This window comes from Pongo pygmaeus, chromosome 1 (assembly GCF_028885625.2).
Source record: "Pongo pygmaeus isolate AG05252 chromosome 1, NHGRI_mPonPyg2-v2.0_pri, whole genome shotgun sequence".
NCBI lineage: Eukaryota > Metazoa > Chordata > Mammalia > Primates > Hominidae > Pongo > Pongo pygmaeus.
Genome location: NC_072373.2, coordinates 2515710 through 2538912, shown reverse-complemented (window position 1 = coordinate 2538912; position 23203 = coordinate 2515710). Strand labels below are relative to the sequence as shown.

Here is a 23203-nt window from a genome sequence, read left to right as displayed (position 1 = left end):
TCTCAAAGACTTCACAATGGACAGTGAATAAAGAGAAACAAATTTTACTTACAAGATGATAAGTAATACAGAAACTTGTCCCTCAAGGACAGGCATTCAACAGTGGCAGAAAACTGCATCAAACAATGCGCTAACATTTCCCCTAACACTATTTTCAGGTTGCAGTGATTCCCAACCAGGCTCTTTGGAACACTATAACCACTAAAATGGGAGTGTTCAAACAGAGCAACTACTACCACAACACAAGTGAACTGTGTATCCTGGCAATCCAAAATAAGTGCAAATATTTTGTGTCTGTGTAAAATACTAATAAGTATTTGTCAGTCATTATGAAGAATCTGTTTAGCTTGTTTTGTTCAGATGCTTAGCATTTACTTATATCCCTTTTTCTATGTTTATGTTTGCTGATTTCCCCACTGGATAACTATCGATGGGAAGTAGAATGAGCCTGGTTTCTATCTTAAAAGCCAAAAAGGCTAAATACCGTCTCAACCTCCCTTGCAGCTAGGGGTGCAGGCAGTGACCTAAGTTTAGCCAATCCAAGACACTCACTGAGGACTTTGAATAAAAGCTAGTATCACAAAGAAGAATGGTTGAGAGAATAACTCTCCAGCAACAGCCAGTTTCCCAAAGAGCAGCAGCAGCAGCAGCACCAGGGTCTAGTGTCTATGGTGTTCGTGGTACCTACTGCAGAATCCAATATTATCAGGCGACAGAAGTGATACACTCCCCAGACCCCAGCCCCAACTACTTTTGCAGTGCAATCCTAACTTGGTTTCAGCCCATGTCCAGTCAAGTCTTGGCAGACTTTAAAGCAACACTGAGAACTCCCCCAAAACCCTTTCATGAAATTCCTTTTTTGCTTAAATCCCCACAGTTACTGCAAACAGGAAAAATGAACGAGACTAATGAAATAGTATGGTAAATCAACAAGCATCCCACCCACAAAGGGTTTGTGTAGTTTATTTTGGAAATGCACAATTCCGTGTCACAAGACTCAAGTTCAGCTCTAATGATTCAATTGCCAATTTGTCACCATTTATTCATTCCAAAACTTTTCTGTTCCAAGAACTATCTTGAAAGGAACGAATTGTTTTCAACCACACAGTTTACAAAAACTTCAAGATGCTGCTCTCTCCCGAACAGATGTTTTCGCTGTTATCATTACTTCAGAAAGCAACAGACAAATTATTTGGTGGCTTTAAAATGCAAAGTCATATTCCTGAACTATGAATCAAATGAGAACAAAGTAAGAACAATGGTCAAATTACAGATACGAGTTTTGCACTTACCGTCCCACCCCCACCCACCTAAATCACAGACTGACAGGTCTGAAAAGCGGCCATGCACAAAATCATCGCACTCATCTCAAAACAGAACTCTTCTTCCTCGCACACAGAAGCTCAATAATATTTGTTGACTGACTGCAATTCCTATGACTATTCATGTATGTTACACATTTCCATAAATTGCTTTCACATAGCACTTTACATCGGCACAGCGCGTCCAGGCTTCCAAAACACCTTCATGTGAATCCCTGCATCTAGAAAGGTGGTTAAGAGTTAGACATGCCTGCACAGCTATTAAATGGCACAGCACACGGGGGACCCGTGTCTGATGCTCCCACAGCACATTAATTGCCCCTCTATTTCAGCCCTTCTGGTACACTGTAATTATCTCCCTCACTTGATCAGCTCCTTGAGGAGGTCCCGTTCATCTTCGTATCCCCAGGCCACACAGAACCCAGACCACAGAGGTGCACTGTAAACATCAAGATTCCGCCACCTCCTGCAAGCCTGATGCTTTACCGGCGGGGCCTCTGCAGGGAAGCCTGATTTATACACATCCCAGCTCCCACCCACCCCCACGCCCGCCACTTGTGATTTCCACAGCCGCACCAATGAAGCTTGTCCAGGACACAGACTTTTCGTTTCCCAGCAAAATTACCCCCGGCACAACGCTTCCCCCTTAAGTCTGCCCAATGGCTTTCCCATTTCCACCGTAACCCAGGGTCGGGGGCAGTGGCTGAGCCTGGGCCCCCTCCCCAACCCCGCAACCTACGGGGGTGTCCGGGCGGGGCCTGTCAGCCGCGACCCGCCCCCGGGCACACGCGCGTCAGGGGCAGCACCGCCAAGCTGCCTGTGCAGCCCCATCCAGCAGGAGTCCCGCGGCTGCCGCCCGCCCGACGCCCCCAGCACCCCACACAGCTCGCGACTCAGGTGGGCGAGGGCGCTCCATACGCACCCGAGGAGGCAGCGGTCGCAGACAACGCCACGACTCCCCTTGCACACCGTGTACGCCAAGGGATCCGAGCGGAAGAGCAGCTCTCCGGGGCGCAGCGGGGTCACGGCGCGCAGCCCGTTTCCCCTGTTGGCGGTTGCGAACTTTTCCACCTTCAGCGGCTCCATCCTCCCGCAGCTCCGGCACCTCAGACGGCTACCCGCGTCCAGCAGCGGGCGTCTCACGGGCTGCCGGGACCGGCGCGCCTGCGCCCTGCGCGCACACGTACGCCCGAGGGGCGGGGCGGGCACGATGGGGCATGAGCATGCGCAGATGGAGTCTGGAGGGACGGCTGGAGCGGAGTGTGTGGGACGCGAAGATAGTCGTAAGGCTCCGCGTGCGGCTCGTGCCCATGGCGACTGCGCAGAAGAAAGGCGGGTTTTTTTTTCTCCTGTAACATTGTATTACGATAATTTTAACGCATACGGAACAGTTGAAAACAGTGCAGTGAACACCTATATACCTCCACCTAAATCAGACAACCCAGAACTTTGCCATTTCTGCTCGTTGCTCTCTCCCCACCGGTAGCTATGTATGCACGTATTGTCGTTAAACTATTTCAAAGTTGCAAGCATCATGACATCACAACTAGTACTTTGCATCGTAACTTTTTTTTGTTCTAGGACGGAGTCTTGCTGTGTGGCCCACGCTGGAGTTCAGTGGCGAGATCTCGGCTCACTGCAACCTCCAACCTCAGGCTTCAAGCGATTCTCCTGCCTCAGTCTCCCGAGTAGCTGGGACTACAGGTATGTGCAATCCTCCCGCCTGGGCCTCCTGACTAGGTGGGACTATAGGCACACGCCACCATGCCTGGCTAATTTTTTTTACTTTCCTCCAGAGACAGTCTACCTATGTTGCCCAGGCTAGTCGCAAACTCCTGGCCTCAAGTGAACCTGAACCTCCTGCCTCGACCTCTCGAATTGCTGGGATTACAGGTGTGAGCCACCACACCCAGACTAATTTTCTTTTTTGTTTTTGGGAGGTTTTTTTTGTTTTGTTTTGTTTTTTTGAGACGGAGTCTCACTCTCGCCCAGGCTGGAATGCAGTGGCATGATCTTGGTTCACTACAACCTCTGCCTCCCGGGTTCAAGCGATTCTCCTGCCTCAGCCTCTTGAGTAGCTGGGACTACAGGCGCCTGCCACCATGCCCGGCTAATTTTTGTATTTTTAGTAGAGACGAGGTTTCACCGTGTTAGCCAGGATGGTCTCGATCTAACCTTGTGATCCGCCCGCCTCGGCCTCCCAAACCGCTGGGATTACAGGCGGGAGCCACTGCGCCCAGCCCACCCGGCCTAAATTTCTTAGTTTGGACAAATGTGCCGTGGTAATGCAAAATGTCATTATTAAGGGCAGCTGGATGGAAGGTGTAGGAGTACACTATAGTGCCTTTCAATTTTTCTGTGTACCTAAAGTCATTTCAAAAGTAAACATTGATTTTAAAACATGAAGGTGTTATGCTTTCATGAGTGTAAAGTACAAAAGGCAGGCTCGTGGTGCCGTCAGAAGTCAGAGCACTGGTTTCAGGGCTGGGGGTGCTGGGAGGGGCTGGGCATGGTTGGCTTTGTGATCTAGGGGCTGGTGTGTTCCATCTGTGAATATCTTTTGAGCTGTGCACTTACCAGGGATGTAAGTCATATCTTAATAAATTTTCATAAGTTTGACAAAAAATAAAATGAGGATGGGAAGCTTGTTTGGGTTGTGGGTCCTCGGGTGCTTATCCAGCCATGAGCTGTGTCCCAGATGCTTCTAGAAGCCTGGAGGGAGCTGAGAACATTCCAAGTCGAGGTGGCAGAACCGAGGCCCCGAGGTGGGAGCGCAATGCTGCACATCCCCAGCTGTGAATGGAGTGTCCTGGTCAGAAGCGGTGCTGTGTGCACTGCAGGGCCGGCAAGTCCACGTCCACATTGTGGCTCAGTGCAGTGAAAGCCAATTATCAGCCCCCTCCGCAGTGTGATTAGCCTGCCAGCAGGTGCCCCGCTGGTCCTCCTGGGAAATGGTGCCAACCCAGGGATTGGGTGCAAGTGTCTCGTCCACAGAGGGGCGCTCAGCAGTGGTGTCGGCCTGGTGAGCCTCGGTAAGGGCACGTGCAGGATGCTGAGCCTCTTCCGTCCCCATGCCCGTCTCAAGGCCACTGCTCCGTGGGCGCATCCAGCAAGCACGGTGGCCGGGAAGGAAGCCGGCTCCATCCACAGGGCGTGCTGTTTTGCACACCTCAGGACCAAGAGCATCCTCCATAGTGATTCTCTTTGGTGCGAGCACTGGAAACATGAACCACGGATACCTTCAGTGTCTGAGCCGCCGAGGCGAGGGCTGCAGGGCACCCTGCTGTCGGGAAAGCCTGCACTGGTGGCTGGAAGGCACGTGGTGGTGGCGCCTGCTGTGGCTGCAGCAGTTGCTGCGAGGCTTCGGGATCTCGCCGGCCTCTGCGAGGTGAACTGTGACAGTGCAGAGCTCCGAAGTGCCAGCGCCCCCTGCATGGCCATGCTGACTGCAGCTGGGAGCCCACCACACCCCTGGTTCCCCGCTCTTCCCAGGGCTGGGGTCTAGGCCAGGCCCCTCTTGGCCTGGGAATTGTGCCCTGGGAGGGAGACACTGTCCCACAGGTTGGGACTGAGGCCCCAGGGCATGTTGCTGACTGGCTGGGCTGCGGGGATGCCATGCTCACCTTTGTCTCTCATGGCCTTGACGGGACCGGCTTCCTCACTGAACAGCATTTTCCAAGGTGTCCGGGGCTGTGGGGCAGCTGGTGGGGTGCCATCCTGGCTCCTTCCAGGCATGCCAGTCACTGGCCACCAAGGGGGCCAGATGCAGGTGCCCATGCTGCAGTGGGGGCATCTCCCAACTTCCCGCTTAGTCCTGATGGGCCTGGTCAGGGCTTGATATCGTGGTCCCCATGGGCTTCCTGGGCTAAGCCTGCCCCATGGTCCCAGGGCTGTCCAGGACACATTCAGAAGGGACACGAACTCAGCATCTCTGTTTGAAATTATAATGGAACCAAGGGAAATTATAATGAAATTATAATGGCCTGATCCATAGGGAGTCGGGACATGGAGTTCCGCTGCAGGTACCTCCAGGAACCCCGAGGTCCTCCCTGAGCCGAGGCCAGGCTGGGCACACCATAAGTCCTGGGTCCCCCAGAGAATGGCCTGCTGCCCTGGGCTCCCCAAAAGCCCCCTCACGCCCCTGGGCCTTGGCCACATGGAAGCCCCACCAGGACAGGTGTGACAGGACAAGGAACCCATGGTGGGGAAGCAGACCAAATGGGCCGCTGGAACCAGGCTGGTGGGCTGGGGGGCGCCTGCCCATCCCCCTTGCAGAGGGCCTTCCTGCCACGTGAAGCCAGCACAGCCCTGGCTGCTGAGGACCCTTGCTTGGGTTTGGCTGAAAGAAAAACAGACGTGATCAGACAGCACCTCCAGTGGACCCAAAGAGTCCTTTCTGGGCCGGGCCCCACCTGCCTGGGTCTCTGGAATCCTCGGGGTCTCTCGGTGGCCCCTGGGGTCTGACACTGAGGACACACCTCCAGGCTGCTGATCCCAGAGGGAGGGGTGTGTGTCACCTGGGGTAGGGAAGCTGTCAGGGCACAGCAGGTGGCTCCTGGGACTGCCCCCTAGGGTTCAGGCTGGCCGGGGGCTTCCTGCCGCATGCCCTCATCCCAGGGCTGTTGGGCCTGGTATATGATCCCAGTCAGAACTCAGGTGGGAGGGGCCTTGGCTGTCACCCAGCCCCCTTGCTACCTCACATGGGGACCTGTCTCTACAGTGGGGAAGAGGGCCCAGATATGGGGCCCCCTCTGCCCTCCTGGGCTGCCTGGTCCATGCTAGGACTGACCGTTCCCACACCTGGCTGAACTGTTGGCTCTGGCTCTGGGCCAGGGGTCCCACCTGTGCCCTTGCCCTGAATGCCCTGGGGGTCAGGGACACCGATTCCCTTGTCTCCCTGGCTCAAGGCTTGTTGTCCTGGCACCCTTGGAGGGCTGTTCAGGAGTGAGGGGCCTGTGCTGCTCTCTGAGGCTGTCAGTGCTTGCAGGGAGGGATGGGGGGTCCCACAAATGAGTCTGGCTCCTCCAGTGCCGTTAAGGGCCCTGTTTGGGGGGGGGCAGGACAGTGTGGAAAGTGGGAGGGGGCTTGTTGGCGAGGTCTTGCCCACATCCCCCTCCTGCGTGCACAGCATGTCCAGTACACACGCACTGAGCACCTGCCCTGAGGACCGGGGGGCCTATGTCTTTCTTAGAGTCCAGGAGGAAAAAGAGGGAGAAAAGGCACAAGAGGAAGGCCCAGGTAGTAGGCTTGGGGGTCCCGGGCGCTCCCCCACTATTGACTGCCCCAGAGGGTGACTCAGGAGGGGACCTGGTATGGAAGCCCATCTGGGGGTGGCGGGTCCCCATGCTTCCTTGTTAGTTTCCTCGTAGAGGCCCGAGGGTGCCCGAGAGCTGCGTCTTCATCCAGGGCCTAGGTATGGGAGAACCGGCCCCAAAAACGTGCCCATGGGCCAGACCTGGATGTCTTCATGAGGCCCTCTAGGGATAGGGTGGACATCAGGCCAGGAGAGTTCCCTGGGAGGGTCAGAGCCCATACCTCATTGCCACCTCAACCGTCTCCCACTGGGCGGTGCCGGATCCTTTTGTAGCCACCCCAGGGGTCCAGATGTGCATAGGAGGCTGTGGCTAGGGGTGGCCTGGGCAGGGAAGTGCTCACCACACTCCTGACTTTCATCTGGAACATGTGGGAGGTGGGCTTGGTGTCCCTGTGCCCTGCCCAGCCCACCCAGCCAGACCACCCCCTGGGCCAGAGCAGAGGATCATGGGGACAGTGTGAGGAAGCTGCCCTCGGGCCAGTCAGAGTCTGACCCCAGTACTCCCCAGGACCCACTGGGCACACGTGGACTTACTCCTCTGAACCTTAAAGGCAGTGCATGCCATCGGCGTCAACACCTGTTCCCCTTCTACCAAATACACGTCCCACAGGTGCAGGTTGAGCCTGAGAGAGATCTATGGGGACAGCAGGCACAGGAGGACCTGGCCTTTCAAGGCTGGGGGCTGGTGGCTTGAGCTGGGCCCATTGGGACTTCAGTCCCCAGAGTCAGTGACCCTCCCCATGAGGGTCATCTGACCCCTCCAGGAGGCTGGGTCAGACAGGGTCTTGCAGCTCCTCATGGGGGGCACTCATTTCAGTGGGATATGGCTTCTGGAGAGAGGGGCCTCCCCAGGGCTTGAGGCTTCTGAGCTCTCCCAAGTTGGGTTCTGCCCTAGTCTTCCCATGAGGCTGGGCCTGAGCCCCAACCTCTGCCGTGGGATGACCCCTCTTGGGCATGGGGCCTTGCTTGTGTGTCCTACAGGGCCCCATCTGTGCCTCCTGTGGGCTGGGGGGTGAGCCGGCCCCCTGGGCTCAGGGAGCAGGGCACTGCAGGGCAAGGAAGGTCCCTGAGCCAGGGTCTCCCTGGGCCTCCTTACCCCATCCATCAAGCTCTGGAGCAGCCAGCCTAATGAGGAACCCTGCGCACATGGCCCTTCCTTGTCGTGATGGGAGGAACAGAAGTGCTCAGGGCCCCCTGGGCTACTCTAAAAACCAAACCTCCTTCTTCCAGGGTCCTCTGAAGACCCTTCCTCAAGTGCAGAACACAGGAAGGTGTCCAGGGCTCCACACAACACCTTCCCCTTCCCGCGCTCCCGGTGGACACACTGCCCTTAGCCTTGCTCTGCGGGAGCTGGGCCCCAGTGCCTGTGCCTCTGTCTCCTCCAGGGCGGGAAAGGAAACCCAACTCCAAACGCATGGAGAACCCCACATCCCGGGTCAGGCCCTGGCTGGGACTCAGCCTCTCATCAGCCCCACGGGGGTCTCTAGCCCCCCACTCTGCCAGCCCTATGGGATGCAGGGCCTCTGGGAAAGAGCCGAGGGGACCATAAACTCACAGGGTGCCTCGTGGTCTTGGGGTATGATGTGGGTACCACGTGTTCCTGGTGGTCTTGGAGCCCCTTGGACCTTTGTGCTATTTGGGCTGTAGAATCCTGAGACGCCCCCAGCCCATCATGAAATCAGAGCCTGCTCCCAAGATGTGGAGCTGTCTGCTGGAAGAACTGGGCAGCTGCAGAGGCCCCCGAACCCCGAGGCCTCCCACCCTCCCATCTGATGACTCCCCCATGTGGTCTTGGTCCTGGGGAGAAGGGGTGGGAACATCCCCTGGAGCCTGGCTGGAGGTGCTCCGGGAGGCCTCCTGGGCCAGGGTGCCGGGAGGGCAAGCCTGACTTTGAGGCCATGACAGAGAGTGGAAAGAACAGGGTGGGTGCTGGGCTCCCTGGTTGTCTCCTGGAAGTGGGGTCAGACCAGGGGACACAGGATGGGGAGATGCTGCCCTCTGGGCTTTGTCAGCCCACCTGTGGGGACCAAGGGCAGCTGGAGCCCGGCCAGCTGGAGGCCAGGAGGACTCTGAGGGAGGGGAGAGTCAGCTGCATAGAATTCGAGCTGGAGAGTGTGGCTCCAGGACACAGAGGGCAGCCACGGTGAGGATGAGAGGCCCTCTGCTGATGGGGATGAAAGGCATCTGACTCGGGGTCTGGGGGTCCCCGTTCATCCCTGGTCTCCTGTGGGACCTTCAGCAGAGACATCCTAAAGGTTCCCAACAAGCTGGCGACACAAGGAAGGTACCTTTGCTGAAAGTCGAGATCATCTGGCTAGGGTGGCCGTCCCCGGGTCTGGCTGCATGAGGTCGGGGGGCAGCTGTTCACCTACCCTGCTGGGAGTGCCTCTCACCAGCCAACAGCTGGGCCAGTGCCCAGAATGCATCCTCCCCAGGCCCATAAGGAGAAACAAGGCAGCAGCGTGGCTCAGGTCCCTGCAGTAGCCCACCTCCTCCAAGATCCAGAGTCACCATGGAAGGACATCTCCTGGAGGGCTGAGGTCACCTGGGAGGACTCATGTCATCAGAGAGGGCAGAGGTGACTGGGGAGGCTTCTTCTGAAGAAGAGGCTTCCTCCGGATGCAAATTTATTTCCTGACAAGAGCCATGTTCATCAGGCACTTCAGCAACTTGTCCAAAATGTTTCCTGAGAGCACCGTCCTGCATGTGACACTGCCAAGCTCCTGGGCTTTGGGGCAGCCCCAGGAGGAGGGTGTCATTTCTTGTTATGAAAAGTGGTGGTCAGGCCCAGGTGACACTAGTAGTTGGGGCCCTGACTCCTTTGTCTCAGTTTGATCCCTTGAGACCACCTCCCTTGCTTGGAGATTTATGCCAGCGGTGAGCTGGAGTTCTGTCTACTATATCCTGATGGGTCACAAATACTGACTTTGAAAGAAACAACGATGCCCCTACCAGACACCCACGCCCACAAATATGGGAATATGGCCCAGAAACGTCACTGCCTGGGAATACTCATGGGGTTATATGCCAAATATGCCAGGAGGATGTAGAATAATTCCTGCTGCCTAGGAAAGAGATAAAAGGGGCTTTTGTTTGTTTTGTGCAGACGCTTTTAGTTTCACTTTGTCTACAAACCCTAACAACAAATCCAGTTTCAGGTTCTGATGATTCACCAGATAAGCCATAAACTCTTCAGGGCCTTGGTTGTTTAAGAAATGTTTCAGGCTGGGCGCAGTGGCCCACACCTGTAATCCCAGCACTTTGGGAGGCCGAGGCAGGTGGATCACGAGGTCAGGAGATCGAGATCATGGTGAAACCCCGTCTCTACTAAAAATACAAAAAATTAGCCAGGCGCAGTGGTGGGCGCCTGTAGTCCCAGCTACACAGGAGGCTGAGGCAGGAGAATGGCGTGAACCTGGGAGGCGGAGCTTACAGCGAGCTGAGATCGTGCCACTGCACTCCAGCCTGGGTGACAGAGCAAGACTCCGTCTCAAAAAAAAAAAAAGTTTTAGTAAAATCCACATCTGTGAAATGCAGATATCCCAGCTGTACAGTGAGTTGACTGATCACACTCTGATTTTTATTTTTTCAGTTTGCACACCCACCAGTTCAGTCTTTGGGGTGTACAGTACCTCCATGGTTCTAAACCAATGTGCAGAGTCTCCTGGCCACCACTCCAGCCCCTCCTGGAGCGATTCCTTCATCCTCCAAGTCTCCAGAGTGTCCCCTATGTAGCCAACCTCTTCCCAGTCTATCAGCCCTTGGCCATCCCAACATGTTTTCTGTCCCTATGATTTGGCCTTTTCCAGAATGGCCTATTAATTGGAACCCTACAGCGGTAGCTTGTTGGGTCTGGTTTCTTTCCCTTAGCAAAGTGCAACTAAGATTCACTGATGTTCATGCGGGCATCAGTGGCTCGTTCACTTTTGTCACGGAGTCTTTTTCCCTTTGAAAGGAGGGCCACCCATCCTCTCCCCATTCCCGTGTTGAAGGTTGTCCCCATGGCCTCTGTGTGTGAGTGACGACGAATCAAGCAGTGAATGGGGCATGCACGTTTCATGTGTGTTATAAGTAAAATGTTTATTTAGAAACAGAATGCTTGTTCCTCAGTACCACAAGGAAACATCAGCATTTAGACAAAAAGTTTTCTCAGCAAGGCAATTTTACCTTCTGCAGAAAGGGTGCTCCTTGCAGATGGAACAATGGAGAGAGTGCACCTGAATAAAGGAGGGAAGCAATTTTTATCCTTTATGCAGCTTGTCCCTGCTACTGTGTCCTGTCTCCATTGGCTGGAGCCAGACCACACAATCTAAACTAAACCTGACTGGCTAATAATTTAAAATGTCTCTAACTAGGTAAAAGCAATGGAGAACAAAGGAAAAGAGGAAGCTGTTTATGAAAAGACTTAGAAAAGTAATAACATTCCCAAATAAGGAAGGGGCATAGGCTTCGAGCTGGGACCTGTCTGTGAGTACGTCCAGCACAGATAATCTTGATTAAAGTACAAGGGCATAGAATGTACTTATTCCTTTATATCTAACAGCTACATAGGATAGGGCTTAACAAAGAGCTATTAGCACAAAGCAAGGAGGCTGGAAGGAAGTTAGTCTTTACAGGAAACTGTTATTTCTAACACTTATGATTTATTCTTTAACAAGAAGGGAAACTTTGAAGAGGAACTTTTTGCTTTCTACAATGTGGATGTCAGTTTTCAAATCAGTTGGTTCAATGTCTGTGACCTTTCGGGCACGTGTGGTTTGAGTCCACTGAACTTTGCAAGCGATGCCCAACTGGCTTCCAAAGTGGCTGTTCATGTCACATTTCCACCAGCTGCGGATGAGAGTCTCCGGGGCCCTGAATCCCCCCGCCCCCAGCATTTGGTACTGTCAGTGTTGCCAGGGGAGGTTCACCAGCCCTCCATCCTGCTGCCCCCAACCCATGGGTCCCCGTGGGTCAGGGAGAGCACTTTTCACCATTGTGCATGATTTTGTTTGCTGCCTTCTGTCTCCTCAGGATCCTCCTGGGTTCTGGCCCCACATGTTCTAGCCTGGCCCAGGGCTTGCAACCTGGGAGGTGCTCAGTGCCTGGTGCCGGCTGCTCCCTGGGCCAGGAGAGCCCTTGGCAGCTCCGTCATCCCTCCTGGGTGAACCTGGTTTTTGCTCCTGGGAAGTCTCCATCCCTCTGGTTCACTTCATCTCCGCTGGGACCCTGTGTCTCCCATAGTTTTACCTGATGCCATATCATTTCCTAAATACTATGTGATTCCTCAGTGTCTGGCTCACATCCAGGTCAATCTGGTGGATGTTTTCAGAGGACCTCTTGCCCTTTTCCTTCATGACCTGTAGGGCATGGCCAGGAGGAGGAAGCAGCCTCAGAACAGATGGAAGGACCCCTGCCCCAGATGGCAGTCAGCCCACAGTCAGCACTTCTGGAAGGAGGGAAAAAAGGAAGGTTTCTTTCTGCAGAAAGCTGCTTTTTGGCTTGTTTCTGAAGCCAGGGAGGGTCACCAGAGCTGAGCTCGTCTGTGGTGCCTATGTCACCGTCTGCCCAGGATATGCCTCTGACCACTCCAGCCCCCCGATAAGCTGGGCTCGATATTCCCTCCAGCTGGAGACCTGGGCTCCTGACGCAGCCTGGCCTGTTTGTTGTGCTCTAGCTGAGTATACCTCGTATTTCCCAGGGTTCTCAGGCTTGGCTTCCTCAGTATTTAGCAGGACTGACCACACCCAGCCCCAGACCTTCGGGAGAATGCCTTTGTACACTCTGGCAGACAACTGATCTGGTGACACAGGCCACGGGGTGACCCCAGCAAGGACCAGAGCCCAAGGATTCTGGAAGTCTCTGGTTTTGGCCCCATGATTCCTCGATAGGTGTGAGGTCAAGCTGGGACAGGGTCTCTCCTCCCAGGGCTGAAAGAGTGGGTGAGCACTCAGAATCTGAACTCTGATCTGCACCTGTTCCTTCACCAGGAGGCTTCCCTAGCCCTGATCTAGGGTGGCCCCAGCCCTGGCATCAGATTCCCTCTCAGCAAGGTGCACAAATGGGCAGCAAAGCTGGCGACCAGGCCTGCTGTCTTCTGAGTGAGGACAGGGTGCTACCCGCTCTCTGAGAGGCAGATGGTGCCAGGCCACAGCCAAGGGTGCCTGTCCCCCTGACTCTGCAGACAGTGGTTCTGGAGGCCTCTCCCTCCCCACATTACCTTCTTGCTCTTCCTATATTTCTGCCATTCTCCCAGCATCTTCAGCCACTTTTCCATGTGTCTCATGTCCTGTCACATTTGCTGTCAAATGAGGCATGTTGGAGTTAGTGGAGCCGCCACGCTTCCCAGAGTGGCCCATGGATGCTGGGTCCTGGGTTCTGGAGCCCTAATGGGCCCCAGCTGGAAGGAGCGAGGGAAGGGCAGACCCTGGGGGCTGAGACCCTCTGAGCAAGTGAGCGCCAGTTGGCTGGCCTTGTGACCCTGGGACATGCCATCCTCGGGCCACAGACATACCAGTCTTAGGTCAGGTCACGGCCTCTAGGTGGGGTCCTGACACAAGCGGGCAGCCACCCCCAAGCCACGACTGTTGTTCTCACTTTGAAATTTCGGCAAACTGCCAGAGAAACAGAGACTTGGGGTCAGGTCCAGCAGGGACAGCTGCCCCTCCCAGTGACAGCATGTTGCTCCCACCCACCACCACCCAGGCCCACTGCCTCCTCTGCCTCACCGACTACCCGCTGAGTCCCCTGTCCCTAGACCAGCTCTCCAAGCATCGGGGACAGGCTCTTACCTTCACCTCCAGGGCATTGATGGGGGCAGCTCTGTCTCACTGTAAGGCACCTGACAGAGCTGAGTACCTGCACAGGGCCTGGAGCCATCCGGTCCAGGAGTCCACCCCTAGAAAGGACTGGCTCTGTCCCCATCCACCCCAGGTCTCAGCTCAGGAGAAGCCACAGGGAAGAGAGGACAAGGGCCTTGTGGGGCTGAGTCCCAGGAGGGTCCACGACCTGGGAGAAGACGGAGTTCAGGGCCAGCCTGGCCAGGGCCACTAGGGGCCCCTGGTGTGGGGCGATGGTTGGGCTGCACAATAGGGCTGCCCCTCCTAGACTGGAGGTGGTGCTTTCTGCTGGAGCTGAAAAATATCAGCTCTGAGATGGGACGGCTGCTGCCCAGGTGGGTGGCCGCACCCGGATGGGAGTCCCTCAGGGAGTGACCGCATCACCCTGCTGGGGTCTAGGGTGCCTGGCCTGAGACCTGCCCGGTGCACCCGGGGCCCATCCCACCCAACAATCCCAAGGTCCTCGCAGGGGATGACCTCCTGTCGTCCACCTGCCTCTCCCTGCACCTGAGCCACACACCCTGCTTGTTCCCCGATTTCTGCCATCCTGTCCAACCCAAAGGCACGTGAATGTCTCTCCAGCCACCCTGGGTGTACTTCGACCCTGGTCCTGTCAGAATCCCTGAGTGAGACTCCCCAGATGTGTTCTCATGCCTGCCTTGCCTGCTCGAGAGATGCCAGGGGTGGCGTGGGTGACCGAGGGCCCCACAGACTGCCAGGACAGCCTCCCGGCCCCACCTCCAGCCTCACCCGGCTATCAGAGCTGTTGGCTGTCAGCCTCAGCCTCCTCCCAGACACTGCAGCAGCCGGAACTTGTGATGCCTGGCCGTTCTCCCCCACTGTCCTGCCTGCCCCAGGTCAGTCCCCCGATCACCCCCTGTCCATTGTGCTGTCCAAGCCAACTGGAAGCAGAGTCTCCGGAAAGCCACGTAGAATCTTGGGGACAGACTGACTCCCTCTGCTGAGGAGTCCCAGGTAAGCTGGTGTTTTCGGTCCCACCCCATCTATTGTCCTCCCCAGACCATCAGCTCCATTGGGGTGCATTTCTGACGTGGCACAGCCCATGGGCTTACTCCCATCCCACCTCCCCCGGGGTCCTCTGTCTCTCCATCCTGTGACCCCTAAGGGATTGGCTCCAGGCTGGGCTCCTCTTATCTGGCCCCAGATGCCCTCCCAGTACCAGACCCAGGGCCTTTAGCCACAAGTTCTGCTGCCCGCCTGGCCAGAATGCCTAGAATGGGGGACCCTGACCATCTTCTGCCCCATTCCCTTAGGCCCACAGCCCTCACTGTCCCCATGGGGAAGGGCATGGTCCTTGAGGGAACCATGGCATGGTCCATGGGGAAGAGCATGGGGACAGTGAGGGCCGTGGCCCTAGGGGAATGAGGAGAAGAAGGGCAGGTGGGCCCTCAGAGACCTGCTGGACAGCTGCCCCAAGGCTGGACCAGGTGCCCCCACACCCTGTGGCCACAACCCTTGGATCTCACTAGGATAGTGTCCAAGTGGACAGGGCCAGACCCTCAAGCTGCCTGCCTCCTCTTGTGCTAACTTGGAGACAGAACTGCTGAGAGCCCAGGAGCCTGACCTAGCCCTCTCTCCATTCCCACCTGCTCCCTAGATGAGCCACACTCCCTAGATGGGCCACGCACCTCTGGCCTAACAACAATCACGGGCTGGATCTGCAGGGGAGCCCGGGAGGAGTTCTACCCTAGAAAAGAGGTAGGCCCAAGCTGAGGAGACACATCCTGCCTCAGAAAGACCTTTCTAAAAGCGAAACCCATCCCTGACCTGAGATTTGTGCTTTAGAGGGTGAGAGGCGCACAGAGGACTCACTGCAGAATCCCAAGGTGATCAGAGATCTTGTAGATGTTAACATGTCCAGGCTCTATGTCCACTGGCAGCCCAGTTCCACATCCCTGAAGCCCAGAGGGAGCCAGGGTGAGGCATCCAAGGTAAAAGGTGCAAGGGCCTGGGGGTGTTGTCAACTTGTCACCACTCTGTGCTCCTGGGGAGCCCAGGACCCTTTGACCAGGGCACACTGGGAGAGGCCTCCGTCCAGGGAGCAGACCGACTGTACCTGCTCCTACTTGGTAATGATGTCCCCTCACTCCTGTGCCAGGAGGGTATCCACATTCTCTCCCATGTCCATCGTGCGAGACAAATCATCCAAAGGTGACACTGTACCTGAGAGCTTCGGAGAACACCTGAGCCACTCCTGCCGGGCTCCCAGATGCTGGTGGCTCATGACCCCCATTCCACCACTGCCCCCAGGTGAAAAGGGGCCAGACCCAGGGGCCCAAACCTGCACGGGTCTCTGGAGTCTCAGGCCCTAAGCAGGAGTGGGCTCCTTCCCAAGGACTTGAGAACAGTGGGACCTGGACAGAGAATCCTGTTGTCGCCAAATGCAATGAAATGGGAACATATCTGCCCCAACAGGTTGAAAGGTGTCCACCTGCTGAGGGTGAAGGGCCTGTGATTCCAGGGATGTGGAGGCAGACTGGGGTCAGGGACCAGAGGTCTTTGTATGATTAGCCTCCTGGGATCGCTCAGAAACCACAAAGTTGCCAAGTTTTCTATGAAGAACAAGATACTTCCCGACTTCTCCATTCTACTCCACTCATCACTTGGGCTACCATGGCCCTTTAGTCTGACCAGTGAAGCCGCTTTAGGAATAATGCCAGTTGAGCGCGAAGGTGTTTGGTTTAGGGGAAGAAAATGATCTATTGTCTCCAAAGCAGCCTCTGTGCTGGTGGAAACCATGACTCTGGGGCAGGGACGGTGGACTCCACAATTCTGAGCTATCCATACAGGGTGTGGGGGGGCTTCATTTTCCCAGGTCACTGAGAAAGAACAGGAGAAGTCTGGGTCCTTGGTCCTGGAGAACACCTAGATGAACGATTCCTCCTGGGACCACTCGGGGCAAAAGGGAGGCGAGGCCTCTAGAGGACCAGACCGAGAAAGAAATACTTGAAGAGAACCCCAGTGCCTGTATCCCTTTGAACAGGAGGGAAGATAGTCTCCATCCAGGCAGCCGTCCAGGGCTCCCTCATTTTCCACAACTGCCCAAAGGCAGAAGGCTCCCCATCTACTCCCAGACAGGGAACTGTGTGTGTCCAGTGGCTCCCACAGAGACCATCAGGACCCAGCTTAGGGCACAGACGTATTCTGAGGCCCCTCCCCTCCACCCCACCCACAGTGGATCCGTCCCAGCAGCTCTGCCAGGGCCAAGCTCTGCCCCACTGGGATCTGGAACATTTGGGATCTCGGGCAGGGAGGTCACAGGGGTCAGGCCTTAAGTCCAGCACGGCACAGGGCAGGGGTGAGAGCACAACCCAGGGTCACATCTGGATTCTTGGGGTTACCCAGTTACCGCCTCTCTTACCCCAGATGTCTCACCTGTCAAATGGGCACATTTGGGAGCAGCACCCACCCTATGGCGCCACCATGAGGACGAAGGAAACATATCATTAAAATATCAGAAATACAAAAAGGGATACCAGTAAGAGTTCCTACAGATACTGAAAAGCTCATTAGGTAATAGTACTAACATTTTTATTCTGATATTCAACAGCAGCAGTCACTTCCCTCCACCCCTATGTGTATCATCTGCCTGGGCAGCACAGAACGGGCATCTGGTGAGTGCTCAGGGATGACCCTCCTCGGCAGCTGCCCAGAGGCCAGCACTACCCACCCCATAGCCACTGTCCCCAAATCAGCATGAAGGGAAGAGAGAATGTCACACTTACCTGATTCTGATGAATTAGCTGGGCTGGGTTATGCCTCTCATGTAGCAAACTCTCATGAACACAGAACTGCTCACAGATAGCACTGTGTGTGGGCAGCTGCTCTGGAACACAGAGGCAGGCTGGAGGGCGAGCGGGTGACCAGCACCAGTGACATTCTGAGGTCATGGCACGCATCACAATGGGGCCTTGCCCGGGTCATCAGGACCCAGAGTCAGTGTCCTCCACTGCCTGAGGCGTCAACATGCCTACATGCAATGTGTGCACGTGTGTGCACATGTGTATGTGGGTAAACGCGTCTGTGCACCTGTGTGTTGCTTCTCTGGCCAGGCCTGGCTGCCCCACTCATGTCTGCACCCAGTTCCTCATCACTATTACCCCCGAGGCCCAGGGCCAGCATCAGAGCATCCATGGGTGCTCCCTAACCTTAGCCCTCCCCAACCAGGGTGGTCCTGGCATACACATAGGGGTGGAGGGAAGTTACTGTTAATGTTGAATATCAGAATAAAAATGTTAGTACTATTACCTAATGAGCTTTTCAGTATCTGTAGGAACTCTTGATGGTATCCCTTTTTGTATTTCTGATATTTAATGATATGTTTCTCTCCATGACCCTTGGTTATTCTAGCTAGAGGGTCCTGTGGGGAAAGTGCCTGGCACGCTGTAGGAGCTCACTCTTCTAGACATGTTATCTGAAATCTGGCTCACCTGTCTTTCCACCCAGGGCCTAGGGGATGCCGAGTTCCAGGGACCAGAAAGAGCTTGGGATAAAAAGAAGGTTCAAGGGGAAGGCTTTGACCTGGGCTGGGTTTGCCTGCGCCATCCAAACCCACATGTCATGCATGTACCTTCATTTGGAAAATTATCATATGTTCATGTAACAGTTGATACTTATTCACATTTCATATGGGCAACTTGCCAAACAGCAGAAAGTACTTCCCATGTTAAAAAACATTTATTATCTTGTTTTGCTGTAATGGGAGTTATAGAAAAAATCAAAACTGAAAATGGACCAGGATATTGTAGTAAAGCTTTCCAAAAATTCTTAAATCAGTGGAAAATTTCACATACAACAGGAATTCCCTATAATTCCCAAGGACAGGCCATAGTTGAAAGAACTAAAAGAACACTCAAAACTCAACTAGTTAAACAAAAAGAAGGGGGAGACAGTAAGGAGTGTACCACTCCTCAGATGCAACTTAATCTAGCACTCTATACTTTAAATTTTTTAAACATTTATAGAAATCAGACTACTACTTCTGCAGAACAACATCTTACTGGTAAAAAGAACAGCCCACATGAAGGAAAACTGAATTGGTGGAAAGATAATAAAAATAAGACATGGGAAATAGGGAAGGTGATAACGTGGGGGAGAGGTTTTGCTTGTGTTTCACCAGGAGAAAATCAGCTTCCTGTTTGGATACCCACTAGACATTTGAAGTTCTGCAATGAACCCATCGGGGATGCAAAGAAAAGCACCTCCGTGGAGATGGAGACACCGCAATCGAGCACTGTCGACTCACAAGATGAACAAAATGGTGATGTCAGAAGAACAGATGAAGTTGCCATCCACCAAGAAGGCAGAGCCGCCGACTTGGGCACAACTAAAGAAGCTGACGCAGTTAGCTACAAAATGTCTAGAGAACACAAAGATGACACAAACTCTGGAGAGTATGCTGCTTGCAGAATTGATGATTGTATCAACGGTGGTAAGTCTCCCTATGCCTGCAGGAACAGCTGCAGCTAATTATACCTACTGGGCCTATGTGCCTTTCCCGCCCTTAATTCGGGCAGTCACATGGATGGACAATCCTATAGAAGTATATGTTAATGATAGTGTATGGGTACCTGGCCCCACAGATGATCGCTGCCCTGCCAAACCTGAGGAAGAATGGATGATGATAAATATTTCCATTGGGTATCGTTATCCTCCTATTTGCCTAGGGAGAGCACCAGGATGTTTAATGCCTGCAGTCCAAAATTGGTTGGTAGAAGTACCTACTGTCAGTCCCATCAGTAGATTCACTTATCACATGGTAAGCGGGATGTCACTCAGGCCACGGGTAAATTATTTACAAGACTTTTCTTAGCAAAGAACATTAAAATTTAGACCTAAAGGGAAACCTTGCCCCAAGGAAATTCCCAAAGGATCAAAAAATGTAGAAGTTTTAGTTTGGGAAGAATGTGTGGCCAATAGTGTGGTGATATTACAAAACAATGAATTCAGAACTATTATAGATTGGGCACCTCGAGGTCAATTCTACCACAATTGCTCAGGACAAACTCAGTCGTGTCCAAGTGCACAAGTGGGTCCAACTGTTGATAGCGACTTAACAGAAAGTTTAGACAAACGTAAGCATAAAAAATTACGGTCTTTCTATTCTTGGGAATGGGGAGAAAAAGGAATCTCCACCCCAAGACCAAAAATAATAAGTCCTGTTTCTGGTCCTGAACATCCAGAATTATGGAGGCTTACTGTAGCCTCATACCACATTAGGATTTGATCTGGAAATCAAACTATAGAAACAAGAGATCGTAAGCCATTTTATACTGTTGACCTAAATTCCAGTCTAACGGTTCCTTTACAAAGTTGCGTAAAGCCCCCATATATGCCAGTTGTAGGAAGTATAGTTATTAAACCAGACTCTCAAACTATAACCTGTGAAAACTGTAGATTGTTTACTTGCATTGATTCAACTTTTAATTGGCAGCACCGTATTCTGCTGGTGAGAGCAAGAGAAGGCGTGTGGATCCCCGTGTCCATGGACCGACCATGGGAGGCCTCGCCATCCGTCCATATTTTGACTGAAGTATTAAAAGGCATTTTAAATAGATCCAAAAGATTCATTTTTACTTTAATTAAAGTGATTATGGGATTAATTGCAGTCACAGCTATGGCTGCTGTGGCAGGAGTTGCGTTGCACTCTTCTGTTCAGTCAGTAAACTTTGTTAATGATTGGCAAAAGAATTCTCCAAGATTGTGGAATTCACAATCTGGTATTGATAAAAAATTGGCAAATCAAATTAATGATCTTAGACAAACTGTCATTTGGATGGCAGACAGGCTCATGAGCTTAGAACATCGTTTCCAGTTACAATGTGACTGGAATATGTCAGATTTTTGTATTACACCCCAAATTTATAATGAGTCTGAGCATCACTGGGACATGGTTAGACACCATCTACAGGGAAGAGAAGATAATCTCACTTTAGACATTTCCAAATTAAAAGAACAAATTTTCAAAACATCAAAAGCCCATTTAAATTTGGTGCCAGGACTGAGGCAATTGCAGGAGTTGCTGATGGCCTCGCAAATCTTAACCCTGTCACTTGGGTTAAGACCATCGGAAGTACTACGATTATAAATTTCATATTAATCCTTGTGTGCCTGTTTTGTCTGTTGTTAGTCTGCAGGTGTACCCAACAGCTCCGAAGAGACAGCGACCATCGAGAACGGGCCATGATGACGATGGCGGTTTTGTCGAAAAGAAAAGGGGGAAATGTGGGGAAAAGAAAGAGAGATCAGATTGTTACTGTGTCTGTGTAAAAAGAAGTAGACATAGGAGACTCCATTTTGTTCTGTTAATCTATAACCTTACCCCCAACCCCGTGCTCTCTGAAACATGTGCTGTGTCAACTCAGGGTTAAATGGATTAAGGGCTGTGCAAGATGTGCTTTGTTAAACAGACGCTTGATGGCAGCATGCTCGTTAAGAGTCATCACCACTCCCTAATCTCAAGTACCAGGGACACAAACACTGCGGAAGGCCGCAGGGACCTCTGCCTAGGAAAGCCAGGTATTGTCCAAGGTTTCTCCCCATGTGATAGTCTGAAATATGGCCTCGTGGGAAGGAAAAGACCTGACCGTCCCCCAGCCCGACACCCGTAAAGGGTCTGTGCTGAGGAGGATTAGTATAAGAGGAAGGAAGGCCTCTTTGCAGTTGAGACAAGAGGAAGGCATCTGTCTCTTGCCCGTCCCTGGGCAATGGAATGTCTCGGTATAAAACCCGATTGTATGTTCCATCTACTGAGATAGGGGAAAACCGCCTTAGGGCTGGAGGTGGGACATGTGGGCAACAATACTGCTCTGTAAGGCACTGAGATATTTATGTATATGCATATCTAAAGCACAGCACTTAATTCTTTACCTTGTCTATGATGCAGAGACCTTTGTTTACGTGTTTATCTGCTGACCTTCTCTCCACTATTATCCTATGACCCTGCCACATCCCCCTCTCTGAGAAACACCCAAGAATGATCAGTAAATACTAAGGGAACTCAGAGGCTGGCGGGATCCTCCATATGCTGAACGCTGGTCCCCTGGGTCCCCTTATTTCTTTCTCTATACTTCGTCTCTGTGTCTTTTTCTTTTCCAAGTCTCTCGTTCCACCTAACTAGAAACACCCACAGGTGTGGAGGGGCAACCCACCCCTTCATTGCACAATTGACTCAGCTTTTTTAGCAGTCATATTAGACGGGCCAAAAGGGAATGATTCCCCAAAACTGGAGAAGTAACTTCCAGGGGAACAATCTGAGGCAGCTATTGAGTGTCCAGGCCCTTGTTGTCCCCCTTATCTGGGGCCCCCTCCAACCATGCCATCAGCTCCTTCAGCCCTACCACCTCTGAAACTCCCCACTTCCCCCTACAGGAAATGCCCAATGGAGGTGATGCCACTAGGGTTCAAGTTCCCTTCTAATTGCAGTACCTTAGGAAAATAAAGGAAGACTTAGGTCAATTTTCTGATGGCCCTTATAGATATATAGAAGCTTTCCAAAATTTAACTCCGGTGTTTAGCTTCTCATGGAGGAATGTTATGCTGCTCCTAAACCAAACACTAGATCCGGCTGAAAAACAGGCAGCTCTGAAGACAGCAGAGAAATTCAGAGATGAGCAATATGTCTCCTATAGTAGGCCAAAAAGGGAAAGAGAAAATAGGGAAAGTGAAGAAAGGAAGAATGGAGAACCATCATTCCCAATAGGAAGAGAGGCAGTACCTCTTGACAAACCTGATTGGAACCTCAATGACACCACAGAAGAATGGAAAAGGAAAACTTTTTAACGTGCATATTGGAGGGCCTACAAAGAACTAGGGCCAAACACCTTAATTCCTCTAAATTCTCCATGACAGGCACTAATAAAACACACCTCCTTATCCCCTGATTCAGTCGAGGGACAGCTCATCCTAAAGGAGAAGTTTATTACACAAGCAGCTCCTGATATTAGAAGGAAACTGCAGAAGCAGGCTATAGGACTAGATAGCACCTTGGAGAACCTGTTGAGGGTGGCCAGCTTAGTTTTTTATAATAGGGATCAGAAGGAGGCCCAAGAGAAAGGAAGGAAGCACAAGAGAAGGACAGAGACTCTAGTAGCTGCTTTGCAGGCTTGCAAAGTCCAGGATCCCTGAGGTGCATATGCTAGTTGCTACTGATGTGGCAAGTCAGGGCACTTTAAGAAGGAGTACCCAGGCAGCAAGAAAAAACCATCTTGACCCTGTCCAGCCTGAGGCAGGGACCACTGGAGAAAGGACTGCCCCCAGAGACAGAGGTCACCAGGTTCAGAACCAGTTTCATAGATGGTCCAACAGGACTGATGGGTCTTGGGGTTCAAACCCCCAGATCCAGTGGCTCAAACTGCCATTACAGCACAGGAGCCCTGAGTGGTTCTGGAAATTGAAGGAAGGAAGGAAGGTGGACCGCCTTCCGGACACTGGAGCCAGCCTCTCTCTTCTCCTCTCTGATCCAGGCTTCCCCTCTTCCCATAGCATAACTGTAAGGGATGTCTCAGGAAATGTTCTGACCTGATATTTTTCTCAACCTCTTAGTTGTAGTTGGGGGGATCTATTATTTATGCATGACTTCTTAATCATACCTGAAAGTCCCACTTCTTTACTAGGTAGAGACATTTCAGCTCACATGGGGATCAGCATCCTCATAGCCCCAGGACAAACTCTTTGTCTCCCCCTGGTGGAAGGTAATATGAATCCAGAATTGTAGGCAACTCAAGGAA

General features: G+C 52.9%; 2 protein-coding genes and 1 long non-coding RNA gene across 5 annotated transcripts in view; 1 reads left to right on the top strand and 2 right to left on the bottom strand.

Moving 5' to 3' along the window:
- The window catches only part of SMYD3 (SET and MYND domain containing 3), a 770143-nt gene extending 767620 nt beyond the window's left edge, over positions 1 to 2523 (bottom strand). The window contains exon 1 of one of the 3 annotated variants that reach the window (XM_054446960.2): positions 2245 to 2523. In XM_054446960.2, coding sequence (XP_054302935.1) covers positions 2245 to 2408 — 164 coding nt within the window. In that variant the 5' untranslated portion in view covers positions 2409 to 2523. Of the gene's footprint in view, positions 1 to 1686; positions 1805 to 2244 lie in introns of those variants that run through there. The other 2 variants (XM_054446950.2, XM_063666134.1) reach the window with 2 other exon arrangements.
- Positions 2524 to 10702: 8179 nt separating this feature from the next.
- Positions 10703 to 16282, bottom strand: LOC134739948 (uncharacterized). The gene is made up of 3 exons (XR_010127112.1): positions 13130 to 16282; positions 12836 to 12916; positions 10703 to 12064 (listed from the first exon to the last, which is right to left on the bottom strand). It is a non-coding gene; the product is annotated as an uncharacterized LOC134739948 (long non-coding RNA).
- Positions 16283 to 18645: 2363 nt separating this feature from the next.
- Positions 18646 to 20706, top strand: LOC129012239 (endogenous retrovirus group K member 16 Rec protein-like). The gene is made up of 2 exons (XM_054447775.2): positions 18646 to 18906; positions 20605 to 20706. The coding sequence occupies exons 1-2, from the start codon at positions 18646 to 18648 to the stop codon at positions 20659 to 20661; spliced, it is 318 nt and encodes a 105-aa protein (XP_054303750.1). The 3' UTR covers positions 20662 to 20706.
- Positions 20707 to 23203: the final 2497 nt, after the last annotated feature.

What these genes read in the sequence shown, in the direction of transcription:
- LOC129012239 (XM_054447775.2), top strand. Translation starts at nt 18,646, where the DNA reads ATGAACCCATCGGGGATGCAAAGAAAAGCACCTCCGTGGAGATGGAGA. An exon ending in TGATGATTGTATCAACGGTG is followed by an intron (nt 18,907 to 20,604) that starts GTAAGTCTCCCT and finishes GTCTGTTGTTAG; the next exon opens with TCTGCAGGTGTACCCAACAG.